The sequence below is a fragment of the Athene cunicularia genome (genome assembly GCF_003259725.1).
Source record: "Athene cunicularia isolate RWA chromosome 2 unlocalized genomic scaffold, athCun1 chr2_part1, whole genome shotgun sequence".
In the NCBI taxonomy this organism is placed as follows: domain Eukaryota; kingdom Metazoa; phylum Chordata; class Aves; order Strigiformes; family Strigidae; genus Athene; species Athene cunicularia.
This window is the reverse complement of record NW_020799095.1, coordinates 151,726,282-151,752,844: the sequence shown is the minus strand read 5'-3', so window position 1 is coordinate 151,752,844 and position 26,563 is coordinate 151,726,282. Positions and strand designations below refer to the sequence as shown.

The window sequence follows — 26,563 nt, the reverse complement described above, 5'->3', positions numbered from 1 at the left end:
TATATCTTGTAGCCATTTTGCATGCAAGTGCTGAAAGTAAAACCCCGGGATGAGAAGCCATCAGGACATTCTCCCATGTCAACATCCAGGTATCCAATACCACAGGATCATCTTGCCTCTAGTCATTAGACTGAAATACCTTCCAAATGATGTTCTCATATCAATTAGACACCACAGGAAAGTGCTATCAGGTTGAAAGAGTTCAGAGTGTCTTTGGTTTTCAAGTTCTTACTTTTTGAACCAGGGAAAAACATGAAAGCAGAGTTTATTAACACAGAAAGACACTTCACTTGGACAGAAAATACTCTAGGTTTTCATCAGCATTGTATCTGCTACGAAGGAGGTAATCAAACCTTGAGCCCTGTGCATGCACACGGACCCAGCCTTGGCCTCCGGGATACGCATCTCAGCTCACCTGCACATCTCCAGAAGTTGGGCTATGATAAGCCCGACGGAAGATCTCTGTCATGTTCCTGAGTACGTCGATGGTGGACAGCAAGTCCCCGCTGTAGCTGGTCCCATCCTGGGAGATTTCCACAAGGTTTTGGAGCACTTCTGACAGCCCATCTCCCATCAACCCACGCTGAGCTTTGGAAAGATGTTCCCTGGTCTGAGAAACAGAAAGAAACATGACAAACACTTTAGGGACAGTCAAAGTCAAGTTAGTGAGCTCAGTGAAGGAATTGCTGGGGAGAGGTTTTTGACCTTCCTTGTAATTTGGAGTGCAGGTTATGTGGCAATCTTTGCTGGCCTGAGAGAATGTGATATTCTTAAAAATGGTAGGAGAGCAGAAGTGAAAATTTCTGTATGCCTGCAAAGGAAATGTTCTGCGTGGGTTCAGAACTGCAAACACTATTCTGTTTGTAACCCAAGGCCAGCTAACAGAAGAATTTTGCCCCAAAACCTTGCTTTCTTATAACCAATTTGGAACTATTTTAGGACAGACTGTAGCTCCTCCTGAACAGGAGAGGGCAGTTCTCATAAAGGCAATGCCATTTTAAGGCAAGCCACGGGAGACAGCAGGATCCCATCACACCAATGAACTTTAGACTAACGAAAAGTAAGTGATTTATTTAGAAGTGATACAGTCACAACGATTCTTACTGATAATGTGAGATGAAAGACCTGCTAGGACCTAGATTCTGCCAAGCTAGATATTAAAATATGCAGTGAGGAACCATCCCTCGTTCATGGAGTGCCCATGTATCACAAGTTAAGCAGACAAAAACAGAGTAAGAGAAAAGCAGGGCAGAGCTGGCATCTCCCTTTCACATGAAAAAGATGTTTTCCTTTTTTTTTTTTTTTTTTTTTTTTTTTTTTTTTTTTTTTTTTTTTTTTTTAGCTATATAGAGTAGCAAACATTTGGGGGGGATCCCAAACCCGCTGAGTTGAGAAGTCATTCTGCCTTACCATCATCTGTATGTTCCTGTAATCAATAGAAACACACTTGATGTAAGTTGGAGGCTCCCAGTAAGCTATCCCTTCTTCATCTAAAATGCATCTTCGAAGGATCAATCCTGGAAGAGGAAAGAAACAAATATAGGAGTGAGGACAGGAAGATGAAAAGTAAAACACCTTCATAGATGTCACCCAGACTGGTCAATGCACCCATTTAGGCACATCTACCAGCACAAAGGTCATCAGGGACATCTGCAGAGGCCTGAACAGCATGTGCAAGCATGTGGGAGAGATTATTTTTATTTTCTTCTCCTGCATTTTCTTATTGAGGGACAGGAAAAAAAAAAAAAAAAGTGGGAATGAAAACAAAACCTAACAAATTGGCCATGACTAGTCAAGGTGAAAGAAGGTTTCTTCTGCCCTAGGGGGCAGCTTTCTTCCTGTCTCAGGAAGTCCCACAAACCTCCCTGGGTGACATGGTCTGGTACTGGCAACTAAACCAGGCACAGTGGCTAGTACTGCTCACACAGTCTCAAGAAGAATAAATACCCAACAGCACCATCTTTGCATCAGCTGAAAAACTCTGAAAGCTGTTTGCGGTCCTCCCCCAGGCCTTTCCTTAGCTTCAGTCTACAGTGTGTTTTGCAGTGGTAATCACACGCCTTTATGATGAAGAGGAACTGACGTATCAGTGAGGAGGAAGGGGATAGGAATCACCTTGCCCAAGACACTGGGCGTCTGGAGTCTCTGAGGAGCAGGCTTTGCTGGGTCCACAATCCCACCGCTACTGCTAAATGGTTCAGCAATCTTTCTATGGATACAGCCCTTCTTCTAGCACTTGGGCTAGACTGACTGTTCCAGGCTGTGTGAGTCAGAGAGCGCTGCAGGGTCTCTCTGTATCCGACATCCTCACTCAAACAAAATAAAACCTTTGGATTCATTATTGACACTGATTCCCTCGTTTCTGTTCCTCCCTGGGAGAGAGGAATATCCAGCTGAGGACAAGCTCCACCACCAGCATTTCTCCTGGAGCCTTCGCTGCGCTGCTTTCCACTCCTTGGGGAACGAGTGGCCACAGTCACGAGAGATAACACCTGGATCCCCAGACCCTATCACTTCATACAACCATGATCAGACTGTTAACTTGAGCACCTGAAGATATGTTTAGAGAGCTACTATGGCTTCTCAGGGGGTGAGAAAGGCCCGTAAGTGAGCGGGCAATGGGGCTCAGATTTCCTGCTTTCAGCTACTAGCTTCTTTTATGAGCAGTGAAGTATAACACCCAAGTCTAGAGGACTCTAATAAAGCTCTACCTGCTTCTGCAGAGCTATTTGTAGATAATAGGGAAAACGTACCACATCAACCCTTAATTGCAAAGCTGCCCCAGGACTGAGCAGTAGGTGGATGAGAGACCACTTTGGATTCTCCAGTATGGACCAAGGCTTTGTGGTTAAAGAGTGAAGGACCACAGAAACCCAGCGAGAGTTAATCTAACTCTGAAAGAAGGGAGGGAAGCCCATTTGCTTGTCCTGTCCTTCTACAACCAGTTTCTCCTCATCTAGGAGGAAGGACACCTTGAGGGTGGGCCAGCTCCCTGGCCAAGGTACGCAGTCCTCCTTACCAGTGGCATTGCGAGGACACCGCACAGCTGCAGCATCCCCAGCGGGCGTCTCTTTCCAAACCACGGAGGCAACACTTTCCTCGTCACAGATTTCGTGGGGCTCTGCAAGGAAGGAAAAACTCCGTTTGTAAAGCCTCCTCCTCAGGAAGGACATGGAAAAGGGAATGGAAAGAGAGAACAAGGGAGCATGGCTGGAAGCAACAGCAGCATGGTGTGAGCCAGGAGGCCTGTAGGTGAACTCCCAACTCTGCAGCTGCTTGGCACATGACCCCTGACAAAGCCACTTAACCTCTTCGGAATTTTCCCTGCCTGTCTGAAAACTGGGCGTCCATCCATCCTGAGGATTAGCTCGCTAACATGCATGTAACAACCTGGGATATTCCACTAACACGCTTGCCGTGCCTTGTGGCAGCTCTTTGCAAGAGAGTTGTTGTTGCTACACTCTCCTAAAGAGCTTTGTTTTCTTGGTTAATGGGCAGATGTCCACCTTTTGTAGGTGAACTCCATGGCTCCAGACTACTCCTTTCATCCTTCAGGGTCACCACCTGCAGGGCTGGATGTGTCTAAAATGAAGCTCAGCATAAATAAATTGGAGTAAGGATGAAGGAAAGAAGAAGGAGATGACAAAACATGATGGTCATTTCCCCTCGGTGGACTTCATTCAGGCCCTCTGTCTGCTGCCATCATATGCGAGGACACAGGGAGATCTGAGAACCATCAGCCTGGATTTGCATCATCAGCTCATTTCCAAACGCTGCTGCAGAGTCCGGGAGGCTGCAGAAAAGTATTTTGAGACGTTACAGAAAAAGCTCCTCAGAAGGAAGTTTTTAGATGCTCCTGTCTGTGGGTGGAGCTGAGTTACCCCCAGAGTCAGTGGGACCTGGGAAAAAAACATTCACCGCAGGAGAGCTTTGTGCTGAGAAACTCATTACGTACAACACGTAAAGTGGAGGGAGCCATGAGGATAGTGTGAAAGCTAGTTATCACTCCTGAGGTGGTGGAGGAGAAAAAACTTGATTTAATGGTGTGTTGTTTTTTTTTTTTTTTATCATTATTATTATTTTTATTACAGCTTTTATTTATTGTGAATGCAAAACTACCAATAAAAAGTAAGCTGAATGCCTGCCTGCAACTGGTCAGGAAAGGCAGCCATATAGCCAAAGCTGTAGAGCCTGGCAGCTGCCGGCTGAGCTTCCTCCATGGGTGGAAAAGTGCTGCCCATACCAGGAGAGACGTGCCAAGGAGCCAGTGGAGACATGCCAAGGTTGTAGGGATAATGCTCATCTGCCATAAAAAGAGAGTTTAAATCACGATGACCCTGGAGGCCTCCTTCTAGAAGGGACCATGCAATGGATGTGCTTACAGAGACCATTTCAGGACCTTCACCGTGGTGCAAATGCCTGGTGATAGACACACCCCGCTGTTGCTCTGGAACTACCCAGAGCACCCATCTGGCTATGGGGACAGCTCAAACCTGATTATGGGCATGGCAAGTCGTGCATCTTCGAAGGACTCAACCAAAGACCCAACATGCTGCCTACACTTGACTGCTCCTGGGGCCAAGCTCTAAGACTGTGTGGCTCCAGCCCAAGCTGAAGTTTAGTGGCAGATTCCTCCCCAGTAGACACTGGTAATGAACAAGTTACTCACTCCGCTTGGAAACAGATGCTCTTTCCTCCGTTATAAAATTCCCTTTTGAGTAATTGCTATTCTAATGAAATCCCGGAGGGCAAGTGGGACCCCTGCTGTGCTCTGCACATATGGAGAACTAGTCCCTAAGCCAACAGCTTATGACTTCTGTAGATAAGCCAAAACATGGGTGGAAAAGAAGCAGTTTCAATTCTAACCTGTTAACAAGGAGCTGTAGGACAGCAAGATTAAGTAACCCGGTTGTGACTGGCACCCAGAGAGCCTGTGGCAGAGCAGGGAGCTGAACCCAAACCTCCTGTCTGCTGGGCCAGTGCTTTCCACATTCAAACTGTGGTTCAAAGGAGGGTTTGGGGTGTGGGGTGGGAAGCTTTTAGCACCCTCGGCTACAAAACAACCAAACACATCAAAAAGTGGAGAGGGAGCGTGTTCAGATCCGACCTCCCCTTTCTCCTCCTCTGACCTGTCAAGCCTTCCTGGTCTCATCACCCCTGCAGTCTCCCTGGGGACCGCTGAGGGATGCTGTGGATCAGTGATGCTCCTTACAAATACACTGATTGGCGTTGTCGTGCCAGTGAGTGCAGAAGCTATTCCCAGGCCAGGAGAGAATAATTTCATCCTCTTTTTTTTTTTTTTTTTTTTTTTTTTTTTTTTTTTTTTTTTTTTAAAATTTTATTTTTTCTTCTTTTTTTCTTTTCGATGTTGCTCCGTAACAAAATCCTTTTTACCGGAGTAACCTATTTGCACTGGGAGATTTTAATAACTAACCCAATTAAGTTCAATTCTTCTGTTCAAATCAAATCATGCCGGCATTTGATACTTTCTCGAGAACAAATTGAGCGGGTTTATTTTTAGCCTCTGATGATTCCCCACCTTTTCCTTCCCTTGCAAATTAACAACTGCAGTGAGACCCTTCTGGTTTTGAACCCTAGCAGGGCTCAGTCCCTGAGACATGCCTTTTCCTTTGAGCACTGTTCAGGCATCAGCCCCTGCAGAAAAAGAAGAAAAGATTGGGCTTGTTCTTCCAGGGCCCCAGCTGGCACACACTGAAGCTGAACTAAATCTGCATCACTCTGTAGACACCACCAGACAACCCGGTGTTAAGATTTTCTATGGCGAGGGAAAGCTTTGTGGCTGAGTTAGAAGAGATTTTCACACGCCACTGCTAATTGAGAGGCACAGCTTGTAAGGAGAGGTGATGTCTTTTATTAGAGTGTAGCTGGAAAGAGTGAATACGTTGTCACACAGCCTCTTTCTCTGTTATCTCTGAGCTAAACGCACTGAAACTTCCATGCTGAAGTGCTCAGACTTTCATCTTTGTCTTCAGCAGTTTGCAAGGGAGTCTGAGGGTCAGCTGCCCTCAACACGGCACATCCGCCCCCAGAAACATCTGCACCAAAACTGCTCCCTCTGTGCTGAGCTCCAGCCCGTCTTTTAGGGAGACATCCCTTTTCACTAGGACCGCCAGGATACTGCCATGAGGATCTCTTCTGCCTCTCACTGAGCCACTCTGACAATTAATTACCCTTTCAGTCAAAAATCAAGGCCTGTTACAATCGATGCAATCTGACTGCCAACATCACATAGGCCATTGATTCCCCACCAGCAATTTCAGCAGGCTCTTCAACTGAGACTGAGAGAGAAAATAAAAATGGTGCACAGACCATTCTTCTGGCCTCTGTATACTGAGAGACAGAAACATTCCCACTTGCAAGTATTTGCTCCTGCTTTTCACATTAAATCACAGTTTTTCCTCTGTTCTACAGCTCACTCGCCCTCCGTTCAGGCTTTTGTATCCTTTTTCTCAAATGGATGCTGCTCCCATGGCTGTAGCTGGAGGAAGGCGAGATTGAGTAAGGCTCTGACAGATGTAGACACATCTGTCATTTTGAAAATTGCCGGTGGTGAGCAGGTCTCCCAGGGGCTAGGTAAAGAATGGGGAACTACTACACCATCCTCGGTACTCAACTGCTTTCATGGACTCTGATATCAGTTTTTGCTATCAAACAGTGTGTATTCTCCTCTTATGGCTTGATGACAACGACAAGATGAAAAACATCAAGGCTAGACCCGTGGGACTTACCAAATATTCACTGAAATCAGCGTGGTTACGCTGGCTTCTGTCACAATCAAATCATGTCCCTGACATATCTTGTGCCTGGGTTGTGGGCAGGGTCCAATCACATCCCAACTCCTTGTTTCGTTCAGTTCTCTGACACAGGACGTAGAAGACCTTTCCAAATTCCAAAGTCCCCCTCATGCAAAGGAAAGCGTGAGGGATTTGGGGTACATACCAGGACACTTTCTGTCATTGCACTGCTTATATTCTTCCTTTGGGCCCTGGCAAGTCTCTCCACCGAAGAAGGGCCCGTAGCACACACGGTCACGTTTCTGAGTCCCTCCTCCACACGTGGCGGTGCAGCTGCCCCACACTCCCCAAGCCTGCCACTTCCCATCCACTGGGGACAAAAAAGAGGAGAGAAACAGCCTGTCATGTCCCAGACATAATCTACAGCAGAGGGAGGCAAGGTCCCAAGGTAAACATTGGAACATGGGGTGAATAGAGCATGGCTGGGTGGGAAGGGAGGTCTCCTGCCTCGCATCTTTGTCTGATCCTCAACAGAGATGAAATCAGTGCGTGGTCTTTCTCATTACAGCAGCCCTTTAATGGTTGAAGGGTGTTCTTGTGTTTCTCCTCACTATCCTCAACTCCCTGCAAATCCAGCCCTATGTCTTCCCTTGGGCTCAGCTTTGGGGCTGTGCTCATGAACACTCTTCGGGTGGGCAGAGACTCAACCCGACTGGCAGTCACATCTGCCAGCCAAAGTCCATAGCTTCAGTTTGGTTGGGATGTACGATGTATGTGTGAAAATAGAGAAGCCAGAGAAGGCCTGGCTCAGGGATTTAGAGAGGCCAGCAGAGTCCTTGGGCAAGAAAACGTGAAGAAACATCAAATTAACCTCTCTCCAGCCATTTCCATAGCAGTGTTGTTTCATGTATCTTGGAAAGAGGTTTGGGATGATGTCTCATTCCATTGTATTTTCTCCCAACTTCTTTACAGATTCAGTGGAAATGTTACTTCTTTTACGCTAACAATGACATTTATCAAAATGCTACTTCTTTTACATTAAAAATGGCATTTATCAAAGCACTATAAAAATGTTAATTGGTCCTCACAACAAGCCTGCAAGGTAGGGAAACATTCTCCTCTGCTGCATCACCGATGAGAAACAACAACTCAGTGACAGACCTAGAGCAAGGACCTAGGTCTGCTGATTACTATTTGGGTTTTAATTAAGATTTAACACATCATTCGGGGTTGAATAATTCCTTTTGGGAGGGTGGGGGATCCCTTTGTTCTTCTCCAAGGAGTAGAAAATTATCAAAGAGGAGTAGCACCAATCTCCAGTGCTTTCTTTGGTGTATACAGAGGAATACGTGACCAACATTGCTTTGACAGCTAACTCTGAAATCACTGGGACAAGTCTGTCTAAAAAAGCATGAGATCCTCTTTGGTTTTGAGGATCTCCATAAGTTACAAAGAAGTGAGATACCTAAACAGCAAAGCCTACTAGAGACCATGTAGGAAAGTCCAACACCTGTATTAAATATTGCTTATGTTCTGCTGCAGATGGTGATGTTACCAGAGAGGATAGGGATTCCCTGAGGAAACATTACCCGAGGAAGAGCTACTGGCTTTTGAGCTTGTGGACTGGATAGAAAAATACTTGGAGAAGTGCCTCAAACAACTGAACTGTTTCTGGCTGTCCCTGTTCTCTTGGAAAGGGGAGAAAGACCCTCTCTATCTCAAGGGTCCACTCTTCTCAGCCCTATGGTCTAACAGGAATGAAGCACCCAGGGAGAGGCAGGGAATAGGCCAAGAGAAACATGGCAAGAAAAATGAGTTGCAGATCAGTCTTGAAGGTTCAAGCCTTCTTCCCCAGTCAGCATATTTTCCTCACCAGCTGACCCACTTAGTCCCTTTGCAATGGCCTCCCCCAAGACTGCTGCAAAAAATGGAGCAAACTGCACCTGCAACTCTACAGTGCTGGTGTCAGCCTGAAAAATGCAGGTTTCTGGTGTTAGATGTGGTCTGGTATCTGCTTCAATTTTCATTACTTCTGCATGAAATGGCTCTCCTGGAGCCCATGGTCCATAGAATGAAGACAAAGTGATTATTCTGAATGTAAGGTACTGGCTACAGCAGCTGGGGCAGCAGGAATTATTACTGTCATCATTATTTATTACTATTATTGTTATTGTTGTTATTATAATTATTTTAAGACATAGCTAAATGAGTAGAGTAAGTGACAAGTCTTAGACAGGCAGGAATCAAGGCTTCATTGTGCCAGACCTTGTCACAGATAAGGTTCAAAGCTCTGATACAATGGAGGTTGTTCCCCTGTTTGCTTCAGCTAGGAGTGGTGAATTGGCAGAAGAAGAGGAAAAAAAAAAACAAAAAAACCCAAACCAAACCAAACCAAAACAAAAAAAAAGAGAAAGTTGAAGCATTGTGGAGGCAAGGAAAGCATTTAATTGATAATTTGTTTGGGATATTTAAGCACATACTGAAAACTGGTATCTAAAGTTGGAAAGACATGCTCCCTGTGGGCCACCACTCACCTCTCTGGGGTCTCCTGGAGTATTTTCCAGCTATGGATTTTGGCTGTCGTGGTCCCTTGGTGTGATCCACAACCTCCTTATTGCTTCATTAAAACTGCGCAATTCTTCTCCAAATAAAAACTTTACAAAAGCCTACCTGGGACTGCAGAGAAAGATGACCCAAGAGAAAGAAAAAGTCATTGGTCACTGACCTGGGCATTGGCGTAGGAAGCAGTCCCTGGTCTCCACCCAGTGTCCCTGGCATTCGGCTCCCCCGTAGGAGGGTCCATTGCACTCCCTCGTCCGCTGCTGGGTACCGTTGGAGCAGGAGGCAGAGCAAGAGCTCCAGCTCGACCATTCATTCCAGTTGCCATCCACTGAGTGGCCCAAAGAGAGATAACAAAACTGAATGTGAAAATCGCTCCCACTGGAAAGAGACAGGTGCAAGAGTCTCTGGCCTTTGCCTACGAGGGACCCAGGCAAGGGAAAACAAACCGGAGTCACAGAATGTGAGAGAGGCCAAAGATCATCAATAAAAAGTTCAGACAACTGTAGCAATGGCAATTTGTTGGGACCCTCTACAACCTCCAACTGGCATGTTATGGCCCCCCCGAGGATGCAAGTGCCATAACATTTCGATTTTTAAGTCCATACTCTACGTAACCCTGTAAAAGCTGAAATTATTCATATTAGACATTGCAACATAAAAGTAAAAATTAATAATATTGCTGATCAAAACATCAAAACAGAGAGCACGGATTGTGTTTTCACTGAAAATTCTGAGGGACTCGATACATTAGCATGACATTCCCCGTTTTGGGCAATCAGGGAACCCATTTTTCACCAAAGCAATGCACGACTCTTCAGGAAGGGAACTTTCTCAAGCACCCAAATGCTCTGATTTTCATTAAAGTGCACGCAGAAACTCAAATTACAGTGTTATTCACAGGAATTCACTCTGCTAGCCGGGAAATGCTCAGAGCAAAGGTGTGCTCTAACAGGAGACCATGAGCAGAGTGTGCTTCTGTGGCCAACGTGCTTCTCTCATGGCTGAATTAACACGGACAGGCTTGATATGTCTCTACACAGCGGTGACTCTGATAATTAAATAGAAGAGAGAGGGACAAAAGAGGTTATGATAGGGACGGGGTTGGAGAGAAACGTGAATACATCTTATTAGCGTGGTACGGTGTGAGGCATTCCCAAAAGTGTGGCAGTTACACCCTAATTGGTCCCTGATCAACAGATCCATCACCCAGTCTGCTATTCCTGGAGCACCTTTTTCTCATTAGCAGTGGTCATCATGCTCTGTTTAGCTCTCATTAGCTGACAGCTCTGGCTCAGAAAAAACAACCCGAATCCCTGAAAAGTCTGAATTCTGGCTCAAATCACATTGCTGTAGACCGCAGCTCATTTCCTTTAGCTTTGTTTGTCAGTCCAAGAAAAATACATACAACTTGGTCCCCCGTGTAATCTGCAAGGATTTGAATGGCCCTGAATAATCCCCATTGCGGTTGAGCAGCTTTGTGTTTGCAAGCACGTAAAAAGGTGTCAAAAACATCCAAATGAGGAACTGTGAACTCAGAGAGCACACATGAGTTCAGAAGGTGTGAAAAACCAGGCAGGCATAAAGGTACTTCCAAAAGGTGCTTGTTTTTAGCAATCCAAGCTTGACGTTTTCATCGTGCATAAATCCAAGGCATCATGTCCGTGTTTTATCAATCCCAAAGGGGGAAAATGCAAGAAAGGGTGACTGACAGGTGATTCCTCTGTGGAAATGGTCCAAAACCCTCACAAAGTAGATCCTACCAGGTATAAATTAGCATGGCTTTTCTGACCGGAGGTAGTGCTGTTTGTTTCCGTGAACTGATGATGTCTGCCCCTCCTTAACATTCCCGTAGGTTGGAAAAGTGAGATTGCGTTTATCAATGTAATTGTTACATTTACCAAAAAAAAAGTTGACTTTACCAAAGAGTTGAATTTAAGCCCTACCAGCTGCTCTGGCAGTGGTGATTGGCAGCCTACCACAAGTGCAAGCATTTGGAGGTGGGAAAACAAGACACCCACATCCATATATTGTTTATTCAGCGAGGGATAGGGAACAGGTAATTCCTTTTTAGATGAGCGATTGTTTATTTATAGACTGTAATTTCAAGGACGTTTTTAAAAAAATGAAGAAGCAAGAGATGGCCACGTTGTACCTCCAGAGGCTTACGCTGGTGTAAAGATGTCTCTTGGGCAAGATGCTGAGGGCTCCACATCACAGCCGCAGCAAAGACCTCTCGGTGTCATTGTCACACCAGAGCGTGAGTCTATCAGAAACATTTACCGGCGTCGGGCTGGTGTAGTCTGTGCAGAGACTGGCATTGTCTTCTCCCTTCCCTCTCTCTCTCTCCAAAGGACTTGGGGCTCAGCCTGTGATATCGACTGCCACAGAGGAACAAAAGCTCTGTTGTCCCTGCAGCCCGGCATTTTTATCAGCCGTAGTACTAAATCCTCCGAGCAGGGCGTCAATAAGCGATATGACTGTCTGGTGTGCCGAGCGCTGAGCGGCGCCCATTGTTGTGCTTCAATGATTCCCCCAATGCCGCGCTCATTTGGCACTGCAAAGCCACTGATTGCCTCTGTGGCATTAATTAGAGCTGAAGTCTTGCAGTTGGGCTGCTTGTCTTTTCCACCACTGTTTCGTTCGCTGCAGTGCAGCCACTTTTTTTTTTTTTTTTTTTTTTTTTTTTTTTTTTTGTATTTAAATTAATTACACATCAGTGTTAACTCAAGGTATGCTTTATTGACCAAGTCATGACTGGTCTGACTTCTTCAGTTTGTCTTTTTATGACAGAGTAAATTTGGTGTCTGGGATGTTCTTATTCTGAGCAGAGTCTTCTGGACCTCAGCCAGAAATCCAAGGATAGTTACTTGGGGTGAAAACTGGGTGGGAAATGCCAGGAGGCTTCTTACAAACGTTTTCACATATTTCTTATCACTCCCACAATCCCTCTACTCCTCTGGGGACATGATAATGTCTCGTAATGAATCTCATTGAACTGGAAAAATGTCAGCTGACATTACCTTGGAACAGGGCAGGGAGTGTTGGGGAGCTCCCTCATGCTCAGATCATGTTCACCAGGACACCCTGAGTTAAATTAATGGGGGCTCTGTGGTAAACCCAGAGCCTGTCTCCTTCATGGGAATGAAGCCACAGTATCTCAAGTGGATTCCCAGTGTTAAAAGCCGTTTAATATTGAGGTTTCTTTCTGGTGTTTCAAAGTAAAGCTTGGGGAAGAGACATTTGGAAGTGAAAACTAGGGGTGGGGAAAATGTACTTATAAGTATTAAAATATGGAAGGCTCTCCAAAAATCTCTTAGACCACCCAAAGCAGGATCAGATACAGAGAAATCTTGCATATATAGTGAATTAATGCACGTATAACGCTAGCAATTAAAACTATTAATTAATTCCAGCACAGTAACAAGCCCAGTCAGGCAAAATAACTTTAAAAGATTCACTGGCGATAACTGGTGAGAAGCTTAAGATGGTCTTGGAAAGAGCGGTGATGGCTGAGCCAGTCCAGATCCATCCCATATAACGTGTCCTCTGAAAAATATTGCACGGAGAAAATCTGAACCTAAGCTGAACAACCCCAGAAAGCGCCTCTAAGCTGCTCCTCCAGTGTGTCCTTTCCTTATAGAGGATCCCCTGTGGGGTGGTGCTGATTCAGCTGAGGCAGCTACAGGCCCACTCGATGAGGCGTGTGTGGGCATCTTCAGATGGGGAGACCTGCCGGAGGGAAGGCTTTGAATCTCTAACTGCCTTACCTGGGCAAAGTGCGATGTTGCAGAACTTTGTTTGCTTCTCGGGGCCCTCGCAGGGGTTCCCACCAAATTGTGGCGGCTTGCACGTGCGGGTCCGATCCCTGTACCCTCTCCCACACGTGGAGGAGCACAAGCTCCATGGAGACCACTCATCCCAGGTGCCGTGCACTGCAATCAAAGCAGAACAAGTAAGTTTCTTTCCTCAAAGAGGTCCGAAGAGATGAGTGAGTCCACAGAGCACAGCATCTTCCCACCCAGAATGAGCAGCATGTGAGACGTGAGTGTGGGAAAGCCAAGAGGAAACCAACCCAAAATGTGCAAGAGGAACATTGTGTAATTTTTTTTTTTATGGCTTGGTATCAACACCAAGTGTCTGTTACTTTCCAGACTATTTGAAATAAATCACAAATCACTTTTAATTGACCCTAATTTTTCAGATTTTTGAGCGAAAAGGACATTTTTTTTTTGAGCAAAAGATGCAATTAGCTAAAGGAACAAAACCCCCACCACCCTTTGGGAAGCAGCATTACGATCATTTTTTCATTTCTTACCCTTATTTCCCTCCCTCGACATGTCTTCTCATTGAATCATCAAAGGCTACAGTATTTTCAAGCTCTCAGAAAAACTGTCGTCTGGCTATTAAATACCGTCATATATTAGTGACACCACAGGGCCATTAGGGAGAATTGGAAGAACAAAATGGGATGGACAACACTCTCCAGTAGTGCTCAGGCCATCACTGGTAACTCCTGGAATTAGACATCTAAAGCCTTCTAATCTTTATTAATCTAATCTTCGCCTATCTAATCTAATCTAATCTGGCCAGGTTAATTATGGAAGGTTAGTCACTGTAATCTCTAGAGGCCAAATGTTACAAGAATATATTGATCTCTCTTAAGGGACTTCATCCCTTCCACCTTTACGGGAGAAGCTAGCACAAAATCAATAATGCTTCAGAAAAAAAAAAAAAAAAAAAAATTCTCCAGCCCTTCATTGGTTGCTAACAGAGACTCCAGCATCAGAAAAGGCTGGTCAAACCTGATGTTTTGCAATTGCCACCGGGCATCTTTCATGAAAAGAGATAACTAGAGGAGGAAATGCAGCAAGGAGCAAGGAAAAATAAAAAGCTTGATGGTTTCACCATTGTAAGATTGGTTCTGAACAATGATATTGCTGGTCAAGACTCATGAATAACACACTGGTTTAATAGCATAATTCTTCAAAATAGTGTCCAGGCTTCCCAGACTATACTTTTTTTTTTTTTTACTTTTTTTTTTTTTTTCCCCCCCATCAAAATTGTAGAAGGAATATGAAAACAGAGATGATGGCTGGCTCGATTCATAAACACATCAGCAGCCTGAGTATTTCATGCTGATTTTCAATGGTATGCCCAGTGTTGGCATCTGAGCAAGTGAAAGTGTCATCTGTTGCTTCTCTTTCCCAGTCTGCCCAGGCTTGGAATCACCCCAAGGGGGCACGTGCCTTTCAGATGTACTGTGTTCATTGCCTTTAGATAGCATGGAATTGTCCACGCTGTGCAAAACAAGTGCCCATCTAACGGTGCTTGATCTAGTAAGGCTCTCTGTGTGAGGCTTTAGGGTAAAAAGAGAAGGAAGAGGAAAATAAAAGCATCTCCCTCGAGGTAGATATCACGGTGGAGATATCACGGGCAGTCAATCCTCTGTGCCGTGCATCTCCCTTCCCCTCCTGCCCATGCATACATGGAATGTTCAGCCCACCTGGGCACACGGCAGAGTTGTTGCACTGTCTCTGCTCCCGGAGAGGGCCGCTGCACTGAGTGCTGTAGGAAGACGACACGCAAAACCTCGTCCTGGTCTGCCAGCCCTCTCCGCAGGTGGTGGAACACACACTCCATGGGGACCACTCCTCCGCTGCGGGGTCACCTGTTGGGGTTGGAGCAAAAGGTGAGGATGCGGCATCCGTGGTACCTGGGTCTCCTGGGCAGTGCTTTCCAGGTTGCACTTCATCACTTGCTGGCGATCTGGTGAAGCTGTGCAACGTGTCCCACCACGTGGTGTGACCAGAAGGGTGCGAAGGGATTGGTGAGAAAACGTGAGGGTTGACAATGGGCTAAAAGTTCTTTTGGGAGGTACTAGCGTAGAGCTGTAACACACACACACACACAGCTAGGGAAGGACACTGTGGAAGTATCAGGGCACTGGGCAGAGCAGGCTCTCCACCACTGGTGATGAGGTGGTGGGTGTAGCCCCTGCAGAACCTTGTGAGCTGGGTTATGTAACTTCTACTCAGAGATAGTACTAATTTATAACACTGATTAGATGGATAGAGTAAATGTGTCCATAAACTGAACAGTTGTAAGGATTCAACTCCTCTCCTTGCCTTCTCACAGCCCCTACCAATGCAATTGGCAGAGGAGGAGCAAACAAAACAGAAGATGACAGTGCCCGAGAAGAACACCGTCTGAAGAAATCCCAGAGAGTTTTCTCTTCTCATCTCCTTCACCTGTGGAGAAGATCTGCCTTGAGTATGTGACACAGAACGAGGCTGACTGTTCCAGGGTATCACAGAGTCCCTATCAACTGCTTACGTGATGGAACAGCATTGGAAAGGCAACTGGAAGTATCCCATTGAACAAGAGATGGGAGTGGAAAGCAATAAGACGCACTCCCTCTGTCATTAACATCCCTGCAGACAGATGGTCATACCAGGGTCTTTCAGCCAGGCCACAGCCTCCAGATAAGTCACCAGAAGTGTGACATGGGCAGGGAAAGGACAGCTCTCCATTAGTTTTCATAGGCATTAGTCTACCCTTGAGAAAAAGCTTTTCTCCCCCAGCTGAAAACAAAAGCTTATTCTGTTGGTTTTGATTAAGCTTTGCATTGTTAGGGTTTTCTTTTTTTTTTTTTTTAATGGATTACTAATAATTACACATGATAAACCTCGAACGTAACATTTGGTATGTCTAGTACACAGGCACAAATATATATGGAACAAATAAACACCAGGACATCTTTGAGGATGCATAATACAGGGGCCAACTCTTTTAATAACAAGTTCTTCAGAGCGTCAGGCTGCACCATGTCATATCCTAACCCGATGTACCTGACAGACTACGGACGATGTAAGAAAGATCACGGCACTGGGTGCAGCAGGTAAGCGTGACTTCAGGGGCCGTACAACATGGCACAGCCTGAGCTGCACCCAACACTTGGATGTTTTCCCACACCACCATCCCATTCCCAAAGAAAGGTGGACAGCAGATGCTGGATTAGACCGATCAGCTGCAACGTGGGGCATGAAAGAGACTTTTAGCAGTGAGCTGCTACAGCTTGAGAGCTCAGCCTGCTTGTCGGGCAGAGAAGGTTATAAACCAGCTGCGTAAAAGTCAATGCCAGTACAGGAACTGTGACGGGGACTATAAAGATTGGAGACCATCAAACTGCCCAATACTGCCTAAAGCTGTGCATATCTAACTTTTTCCCTCAAGGAGATATATTTATTTACTAGTGTCTTAAGGGGAGTTTTCTGTGTGCAATGAAATTTTATACAGGATTTCAACTGTTTGTGACTGTCATCAATCCGCTCATTGGGATTTTTGGTAGTTATCTAAGTTATTTGTTATACGTCATGTCTTTCAGCACATGTACTTTGAATGGTTCCAGTTATTCAGGCAGTTGGTAGTTTAAAATATGTCCACTAATTGGAGGCCGGTGAATCAATATGCACAGGCCTGTTGAAGGGGGAAATTGTAGAGAAAAACCTGTCCTTGATATAACATGGACAGGCTTTCATTCCTTCATTTACTGGCTGGACTTAGAGGTGGAGGTAAGGATGAGTCTTTTTCTACCTCATCTATGCCATTGTAATGATCATCATGAGACGTAACTGCTTTTGTTCATTAAGCCAAAGTTGCTCAATACTGTTTCCCTTTGCTTTTACACTCGGGTTCATTAATCTACCCAACCAGTTCCGGTTAGATAAACGTTACGGACCATTGGTCTTTCTCTAGGATGTGTAGGAGATGGTGTGTGTTTTGAGGCCTTGGGGTTTCAAGAAAACATCATTCCCATATCCTGTTTCTCAAATATTAGATCTGCCAGTATACAGCGGTCTGCATTTCCATGGTAATTTTGCTGCCTTTCCAATAAGGAAATTGCCTGGCTCTGTCAGACAAACAATCCTGTGCTTCTGTGAGTTTACCACCAGTAAATTACATTTTTGGTACCATCATTTCAGCATTTGCCATCCAGAGTGGCCCCAGACCCCAGGAGATTATTGGCCCACAAATCCCAACCATAGCCTCTACCTAACCTGCTCAGGTGCTGCACGAACAGACAATGCCTTTGCGTTGCTCAGAGAACGCCTTCCATTGACCTTGAAAACATCCCCAGTACCACACCCAACAGCATCGAGTTCCTCAGCGGCAGGAAGCTGGCATTTTTTGGTGGTTAAATGCTGCCAGTTCATGCCCAAAAGTCTTTCTGAGACACCTGCGGAGACACAGTGGCCTCTTCCACCCGCAACTCATGACTTGGAGTTTCTGCCATCCCACCACCTCCCCGCTCAGACCTGACTGTGGTTTTATAATCTCCATATTCAGACAAGAGTTACTGTGTCACTAGATGAAAGAATGTCATCTTTGAACCAGATTCTACCTCTTCTGCCTCTTATCTTCTTTGTTGATTTTGGCCTTTGCTTTTTCACAGTCAAAATAATCTACGGTTAGAAGTAAACCTCCTCAGTTATCATCTTTCACAGTGCACCAATCCCTGGCTTTTAAATCCATAATATAGTTTATTTTCCAAGATGGTTATTCCTTTGGGTTTGAGTTAAGCAATTTATCTCAGTCTGCTGGGGCACTATGTCCAGTCTAGTCTCAAACTTAGCAGAAATTAAACTGATTTTCAAACCACGCGAGGCTCAGTTCTGAGATGCTCATTCTGAGATCTCCATTCAAGAGAAGGAGAATATTGGCTACTGTCTGATTTGGTGAAGAGAATTTCTGCACCCTTGTGGGTCAGACTGTAGCAAACACAAATTACTGGATGCAGTATCTTCCAATTATTTATCCCAGAAGTGGATCCTGGCTCTGTTTTTTGACATAAGGGCAAGAAGTCTATCATGCTCAGTGGGTTTGAAAGCCCCCTAGTACAATTCAGTGCTGTCTTATAATTAGACCTGCCAGAGATACACTCCACCTAATTGGACTGTATCTGGTAGGTTCTCCAGAGGACAAGGGGCCATGCACTGCCCTCCATCATGACTGGACCCTGTAGAGTTAGCTACCTCTGCCGGATTGATCTTTGATTACTCCTGTGATGCTCCAGGTTTCCTTGGGGATTAACAGGAGTGTCCTAAAGGAGTTTGCAGGGGCAAGGACCCCACTTCAGGTGGGAAGACAGCCCTTTGCAGGGCTTGCTGCTCCCACAGAGCCAGCTGAAGCACCTCTCCTGCAGCTGGAGAGGGCCCATCAGATGCTGCAGAAGTAGACACTTTGGGTGTCGCTCCACAGGGATGTAGCACTGCAATTCGGGATCCTTTCCGATGCCTGGTAGCCCTGAGAATAATTCAGCTGGCCTTACAGAGAGCTCAGCTGGCTGTGGGGTCCCCATCAGTGCCTGCAGCTTCTCTGTGACACTTCCTCCCTCAGCACTAATGGAGCGCCACATCGCTGTCATCCCTCTGCCAGGATCCCTTTATTTTTTGGCGTCGTCCGTCAATTTGACATCTCACCACGTGCAGCCGCTTCTTCGCTCACATCCTGCTGCTGGCAAAGACCTCCTGGAAGGAGGCTGTGGGCTGAGCCTGGAAGGCCCGTGCCAGGGACCTGCTGGGCTGGATTTCACTCTTGTGTTCCTTCTGGGAGAGACACATGGGCAGCCAGTGGCACCGCAGCTGAGAGCACAACAGTGCCAAGCCTATAGGCCAACAGGACCTGAACACTAGGGATGCAGAGGGCTGTCAGGAGAAAATACTAGCCTTTAACTGGGCAGGTCTATCTTCTCATCGCTAGTCCTTACAGCTGGCATCAGCTATTTTTTTGTATTTCACATTTTTCCAGGTCTCAAGTGGATGGGAAATGGCTCATCCCCTACGAACTGTGTTAATTGCTAGAGAAGATGTGGGCTTGACTTTGCTTTGGCAACTCCAGCTAGAGACTCCCTCTAAATTCTTTCCTGGGCTGTACCCTCTGCCTGGTATTTACATCTCCATCCTGATTTCTTTGAAGAATTTGGCTGCGGTTGCTGCTCCTGAGACACTGGCAGGAATGTGGCAAGCTTGCCGCAGGACAGTGCACATCTCCCAGCCCATGCTGCACCGAGGGATACCACAGCCCAAGTCAGCCACACCACAGCAGTGGCTAGGATGGGGGGCAGTTAGTAGAGATGTCACTGTGCCCAGATGCACGGCGGGAAGAGATGCCAAACTATAAACCTGATGGCTAAGCTACAGCCTGGAACAGAGCACCGGGCAAGCACCTGGGACCAGGCAGAGTAGGAACAAAAGAGGATATCACAGGACCTGCCTTGGAGTGCTTTCTCTTCCTCCCCATTTGGACACTGAGTGTGACTGGGAGATTGAGCTCAGATTCATCAAGTTCTAGTGGTGCAAGTGCCCTCCCTCTCCTGCAGCCTTTTGCCAGCTGCCACTGATCCTGCAGGCAATGGAGCTGCTCCCACTGGAGGGACCAGATTCAGTGTAGGGGAGCAAGGACATTCAGACTGTCCCTTACTTTGTGTTGAAATCCACAACCCCAGCCATTTCCCGATCACCCCCAGACCCTCCACTCCACACAGCTTCCTGACACTGGCAAAGTACTGCTGGGTTGGATGAAGCATAACTAATTTACACCAGAATATAACCTGCTCTCCCTTATAATCTATTTCCCAGCTCTGGCTCTCTGAGTCACCTGTCTGAAGCCTTTCTAGAGCACAAAATATTTGTAAAGTCATTGGGAAATTATTTTAACCTGTTCAGCACATCTTGCTTTGCCCAAGATCCATGGTGTGTTGAGGTCCTGTCGTGAAAGACAGACACAAAGGGAGAGCAGAAAACCTCTCTGGATTCGACCTGGCATGCATCATCTAGGTCCAGTTCATTCCCTCTTCCCGTATCACACTCTCTTATATGAATACATATTAGTCTCCTTCTGTTGCAGAAAGGTGGAAGGTTCTGCTGCAGAACCTACCAGATACAAGTCCTTGCACAGCATTAAAGACCCAGTGACAGAGGAAAGCACTCTTGCTCTCTCCCCATCATGCCCTGGACACCTCCTCCTACAGTCAGTGGGAAGACATGACATGGACATCAGGAAAGAGGCTGTATTGCAGTAAGGTCAGCTTTGGCTTAATGAACCATGGCTGCTTAGATAGTTCAGACAAAGCAGTGACTAAGAAGTAGGAAGGGTGATGAGAAGCGGTCCGTGAGATGCACGGTCTTGTTAAAGCTTTGCATCTAACCCTTTTGGCCTTCTCTGGCTAACGTCAACAACACAAAACCCTGTAGAGTAATGGGATGGGAACAAACTGGGTGATGACCATTTGCTCAGTGTGTGTGACTTGTTGGATAAGCCCACACTAACCTGGGGGGAAAAGAGTTGGTTAGCTGGGTCATTGAAACAGCAAAGCGAGTCAATGGAGTCAGCCCAGCCCAGCCAGGAAGTGCAGTGACCAGGCAGTGTGTCAGCTCCAGAGGCTGTCGTGGTAGGTCAGAGCTTACCTATTTGAGGTGCAGGGTACCCGTAGTGCTGCAGTTCGTCAGTGTCCTCTCGCTTTCTGTTATCTGTGGACCTCAGCGATTGGCTTCTGGAATTATAGCGTCCATTGGCTATGGCAAGGTAATGGGTCATGTAAATACACCTTGGTTCACTCTGCAAGATCTTTCACTACAAAGGTTACATGTATAAACAACAGCGACCTGCAACGTTCGGTTGACACAACCACCTGCTTTCCAACCCCAACACCCCTAGCCACCAGCAGTCCCCGAGGCTTTAGCACCGAGCCAGCCTGCAAGATTCGGACTGGCTGGCAGTTCAACAACCCCTTGTTTCTCAGTGAAACTTGGGACCATGCAGAATATGATCCCTTATGTCTGGTCTTTAATCAATTTCAATGATTTTTTTTTTTTTCTAGGGTGTCTGTACTCTTTGCTGTACTTGTGGAGGATTTAACCTTTTCAGATGCGCTGACAATGAATCCCACCATCCCTAGCAGTGTTTTGAGATCTAGGGTGGTGACTGGCAGTATTTTCTGGTGGAAAACCCTGCCTTGTGACCAACATCTACCAAGCAATGCTCTGTAGAGTAACTAGAAAATGCTGATTGGAGCAGGCAGGTGAGGGCAGGTGAAAAGGAAAGGGATAGCTCAAAAGGATGTCTCCTTCACAGACTCTGCCCTACCAACAGCAACAAGGAGGGATGAAGGTCTGGTATCAACAAAGTGACTTAGGTACCAACAGAGTTGTGGCCGGGCACCTTTCCAATCAGGTGAAAGAAGGAAGCTCCTGACCCTAGTGTCCTAACTGAAAATATCCCCCTTAAGACCATGGTGTTGAGATCAGAAGGTAAATAATACATCCACTACAAAGTAAAGGCATTTAACTCCTGACTGACAGATAACACCCCACTTCCTTCCAAGTGCGTCTGCATCCCACATGGATCAGCACTGAATTTTCTACAGGGGAAATTGAAATTTCGGTTCTCCATCTTACTGGACATGTTGCAATCCCGACACATGCCCTCCCTAGTAAACAAAAAACAACCAAGCAATAGAAACCAAATCCTGCTCACCAGTACCACCTGCTGTAAATCAGGAGAGCTCAGCTGACTCCACCAGAGTCATGCAGAATAACAGAGAGCAGAGCTGAGCCCAAGTAATCTGTGATCTGGCAACCAATTTGTTTCCAAACAGCAATTACCAGACAGAAGATCTTTTTCCCCAAGGAGGTAAAACAGTCAGACATCTTTTCAAGAAGTACAAACTGCCAAGAGATGAAATGGTGACAAATTTGATCCCAGAACACTGAGAAAATTAATAAAGGTTAATGAAGCTTCAGTGTGGTGGCAGGAGTCTTTATTGACATCCAAAAAGGGAAAGCAGAGGAGGGAGAGGAGTGATTCAGAGATTCCCTACCAGGAGCCAGACTTTATATTCAGCAGCTTGATTCATGAAAGAGGCCCATCTAGTTTATGAAATTATATTATTTCCCATTGCAGTTGCCTGAAAGCAGGACTTAAGAAACTTAGGAATTTGTCACACCAACTCCTCCAAACCTTCCCAGCACTGAGTGGTTCCAGGCTGCTGGCTAGAGGGGATGGGATGGGGCAGTCACCTGACTGCCATCATCAAGGGAAAGGCACTGATACCTGGACATCAAGGCTACAAACATCCTGCTACTTGCATACAACTTGGTTTTGTCTGGCTCTTTGCTGGAATGGAAAGGACTCAAATAATTTGGGTTTTTTAATAGCTACAAAGTCATGGCACTTGCTTTTTTTTTTTTTTTTTTTTTTTTTAAATGCCAACCTCTAACTAGGTTTGGAATATCCAGTGTCTTGAGTTTGCTTAGGAGACAAATTAGTCCCATATTTAGGACACATCACAAATTCCCTCCATTCCCACCACCCATTGCTGGCTATACCTCTGCACTTTCATCTGCTCTGATTTAAGTCCTCTTTATGAAAGCATACGGATCACAAGAACACAAAAATTCTCCATCTCAATAGGCCTCCCAGAGACTTATTTAGGCTGGGAGGAGAAACAGGGAGTAGATGTGGAGCTTGGATGGCTTTGTCAGCTGCCCAGAGAAAGGAAGGTATCAAGGAAAACCTGAGAGAGAATATGACAGAAGTAGCCAGTGAGCATGGATGGATGGATGGACACAGAGATAGGAGGCAAGACAGAGGGAAGGAAAGATAAAATTGCTATATAAAAGCTTCAAATGCAACCCTGGCACCCGGGACCTCCTCTCACCAGTCTGACATCTCCCGATGCCTGATCCTAGGCTTGAAGGACTTGCATTATTTTCTTTGTTACCTGATGGATATGCCAAGCCTGTGCTGTTATGGCTCATCCTAATTAAAGGCCATCAGGTCTAGAGGCTGAATGTGTGACCCTTTCAGCTTGCCCCAAGCTTCCCCCAGCAAAGACTGCCTCTAGACCCATGCTGGGGTCACCCCGCTGCGGCAGGGAATCTGCCTCCCCTTTGGAAAAGGTGGTGTAGAGAACCACGTCTGCCTCCATTTAACATGGAGCATGGCTTAGATTTAGCCTGGACAGTTGCCTTAAATATATGCAAAAATCAACCGTGGGTGTGGACAAAAGAGGGAGAAGCCGGCTCCCTTATTCACAAGGCAAAGTTGGTGCAAGTGATGCTTTGATGTGGGTTTTAATGTACCTGAACTTGATGGGGTGGAGGCCAGAAAATAAAGGTAGTGGGGAACTGGTGGGATTTCAGCAGAACGGGGTCAGTGGAATAATGCCAGGATTAAAGGAAGACCTAGGCTTGATTTACATCCCAGCTGCGTAAATGCCATGAGGATGGCCCATTGTGGAAATACTCAGCACCTTGGAGAAGTTAGCACGAGGGCTGGAGGAATAATGCCCTTCGAGGGAACAGAGAGATGTTTGAATTGCAAGTGAAGGCAAGCACACGAGATTCTGGAAGAACAGAGCTCAAATGTGGATGCGGAGGATGATCTTGCAGTGCTGGCAGTAGTGGGAAGAGGAAGCAGGTGACCAACACTTCTAATGAGAACATGTAATGTGTCAGACAGCACCTTGCAACACAACCAAGGGAAAAAAAAAAAAAAAAAAAAAAAAATTGTGGGCCAAGGTTTTAATGTCTAAGCGTGTCTCATCGGAGCTACGTGCTCTTCCCGCTATATTTGTCTCCCAAACAGGAGAAACGAAGAAAATAACAGGATCATGAAAATTAGTCAGGCAAGCTGGGGTGGTGGGAATGAAAGGATGGACCCAAGCAAAGAGCAGAAAGGGATGATTAAAAAGCTCCATTGGAATGGACTGAATGTATCTCAGTGCAGTAAAATTAAAGGAGAAGGTGTTGGCTGTGGAGTTTTTTGGGGCATCTAGCAGCTGCTAAAGGAGTAAAACTGAGAATCAGCAACAATCCCTAAAAAAACAAGATCTCGGTGGATGTAGAACAGGGCAGGTTTGGAGGCCACTGGATATATGGCAATTGCACCAGGTAAGGAAATGGCCCAGAGCATCTCGGTTCGAACATCTAAGACTCGTGAAAATGTCACTGGGTGAGATGTGTGACTCCCAGATGTGAAATGTCTGAGCCACCATTAAAAGGAGGGACAGGGTGAAGTCTCTGCACGCAGCAGCAGGTACCGATAGGCCAAGATGGTTCTTTCAGCTTGCAACGAATTCTAGCCTGTCCTATGGGGAATGAAGATGCTCTTACACGTGCATAGGATATTTCAGCTTGGTGGTTGCAGAAAAAAAAAAAAAAGTTATTTTTAATGAAAATCAGGGGCGGCAGAGACTGAGGCGCAGTATTTTGAATGACACGTGGAACACGCGTTTCTTCACACCACTAACAGTTGCACAGCTGAAGGACTAGATCCTGAACCCTCTTGATGTTGAAAACCCAGCAGGGATCAGCAGGACTGCACCGGTGTCACACTTCTGCACCTGATGGCAGGATGCGGCCGCCTCTTTCCCGGCTTAGGGGAGACGTATCTGCCCAATGTGCATATTCATAAATGTCAGAGATGGTTTCGCATTGCCTCTGCCAGATGGGATGGCAGGATTTCAGCTGGCTCCTCTGCTGATTTTCATTCCCCAGGAATAAATGCAGGCCGCCTACATCTCTGATTGTTCTTGCATTTCTCCAGCACTGCCAAATTCCAGCGTCAGGGTCAGGCCCATGACATCCCCCCTTTGGTTTGGATGTCGTCCTGCCGCGTTGCCCGTCCAACCTCTCTGCGAAGACCCTCTGCATGCCAGGTTGTGAGCAACCACGGCTTTTAGCACTGTGCAGCCAAGAGGGGCTACTGGAGCACAGCGGGTGTCCCCTTCCATCCAAAGGGGGTGGACCTGGAAAGCTCCTCTGCAAGCACTTGCCACCACACTAGGGTTGGCTTTTTTTCCTCCCTCTATAAAACAACAACAGCTCCTGGCCAAATCCAACAGATGGAGGAAATCTCCCCTGTCTGTGCTGGAGAGGAGGATATCTCCGGGTCCTTTGCCTCTAGCAAGGAAAAATCAGAGTTACAACAAACACTGATTCTGTCCTTCAGATTATGTCTCTTGAGCTGAAGAAAGGCTCTGCCTAAGCCAAGCTGTTGTTACTAGACAAAGTTTCCTTTCCAGTCTGGGATGAGCCTTCATTAAAGTTTTTCTTCAGTGTTTTACACCTTCGGGTTTTGCCCATGTAGATAACTTACCTGGCTTACTTGCCGTTGACCTTGGGTATGTATCCCTGGGGAAATTTAGCCAAATTAAGATCATCAAGCAAGAGATCCCATTACATGAAACAGCAGAGTTGGTAGCCCAGGCGGGTGGAAAAGCATTAAAGACCACGTACAAGTGGCAGCTGTGGAGTCATTGAGCTGTCCCTGTGCAGTGATTCAAACAACCCTGTGGCCTCCAGACAATGTTTTCAGACTCAGCCCTGGGACCCACGTGGTTATACCTATATTTCACTGACCAAGCTGCCCAGAAGTCACACCTCTTGGACCACCATTCCCACTGCTGCATACGGAGACCCTCTGAAGGTCCACCGGGGCAGTTCTGGAAGAGGAAGGATGGCAGGACCTGGAGAAGGTCCACCTGGGGTAAGAGCTGCGTGGCAAGAAAGGTTAAATCCCTCTAGTGCATTTGCCATGGCCAGGTAAAATAAAACATCCAATGAAACCCTCACAGATCCTCCGCAAAAGTTCGTCTTGGCAAAAGTTCGTCTCAGCGGCTCCAGGGAGCTGAGTGGCAGCACCCAAAGTTGTTTCTACTGAGAATGTGCTCCAGATGCTGGATAAGACTAAGGCCTCTTCCTGCTGCTGGAGATCCAAATAAACAGCTGAAACACTCCTGTTAATCAGTCACCCATCAGCTTATGAGCCACTTTGGTTGGAGCAAGGAAGGAGAAGCTAAAGAAAAGAGATGGGTTTGCCCTTGTTTTTAAGATTTCTATGTAATTCTAACCTACCTTTCTTGGCCAGCAACTGATTTTACTTTTCAGTGGTGGTATTAGCTTCCTTGGATAAGTTTCAATTTACCCCCACAGCAAAAAGTGAAATATCAGGGTGTTCATCCCTGTTTTGTTTTGCTGTTTTATCAGGATTATAGATGGCCCTTTGGTCAAGGAAAAGAGTGTTTTTCCTGTTTATTTTCTACTAGAAAATTAAGGTGTCAGATACTCCACAATACCTGGAGAGCTAGTCATTATTCCAAGCTACTGAAATGCTGCACAATTCAGGATAAAGATGTCCAGTCCTTCTTTTCTCTTTTTTTTTTTTTTTTTTTTTTTTTTTTTTTT

At 46.1% G+C, this 26,563-nt stretch overlaps 1 protein-coding gene across 1 annotated transcript in view; it reads right to left on the bottom strand.

Moving 5' to 3' along the window:
* ADGRB1 (adhesion G protein-coupled receptor B1) overlaps positions 1-26,563 on the bottom strand; it is a 91,859-nt gene that overhangs the window by 17,418 nt on the left and 47,878 nt on the right. The window contains exons 3-10 of the mRNA XM_026841531.1: positions 20,783-20,890; positions 14,821-14,985; positions 13,085-13,249; positions 9,481-9,645; positions 6,961-7,125; positions 3,020-3,121; positions 1,411-1,517; positions 416-610 (exon numbers count right to left, since the gene is read on the bottom strand). Coding sequence (XP_026697332.1) covers positions 416-610; positions 1,411-1,517; positions 3,020-3,121; positions 6,961-7,125; positions 9,481-9,645; positions 13,085-13,249; positions 14,821-14,985; positions 20,783-20,890 — 1,172 coding nt within the window. The remainder of the gene's footprint in view (positions 1-415; positions 611-1,410; positions 1,518-3,019; positions 3,122-6,960; positions 7,126-9,480; positions 9,646-13,084; positions 13,250-14,820; positions 14,986-20,782; positions 20,891-26,563) is intronic.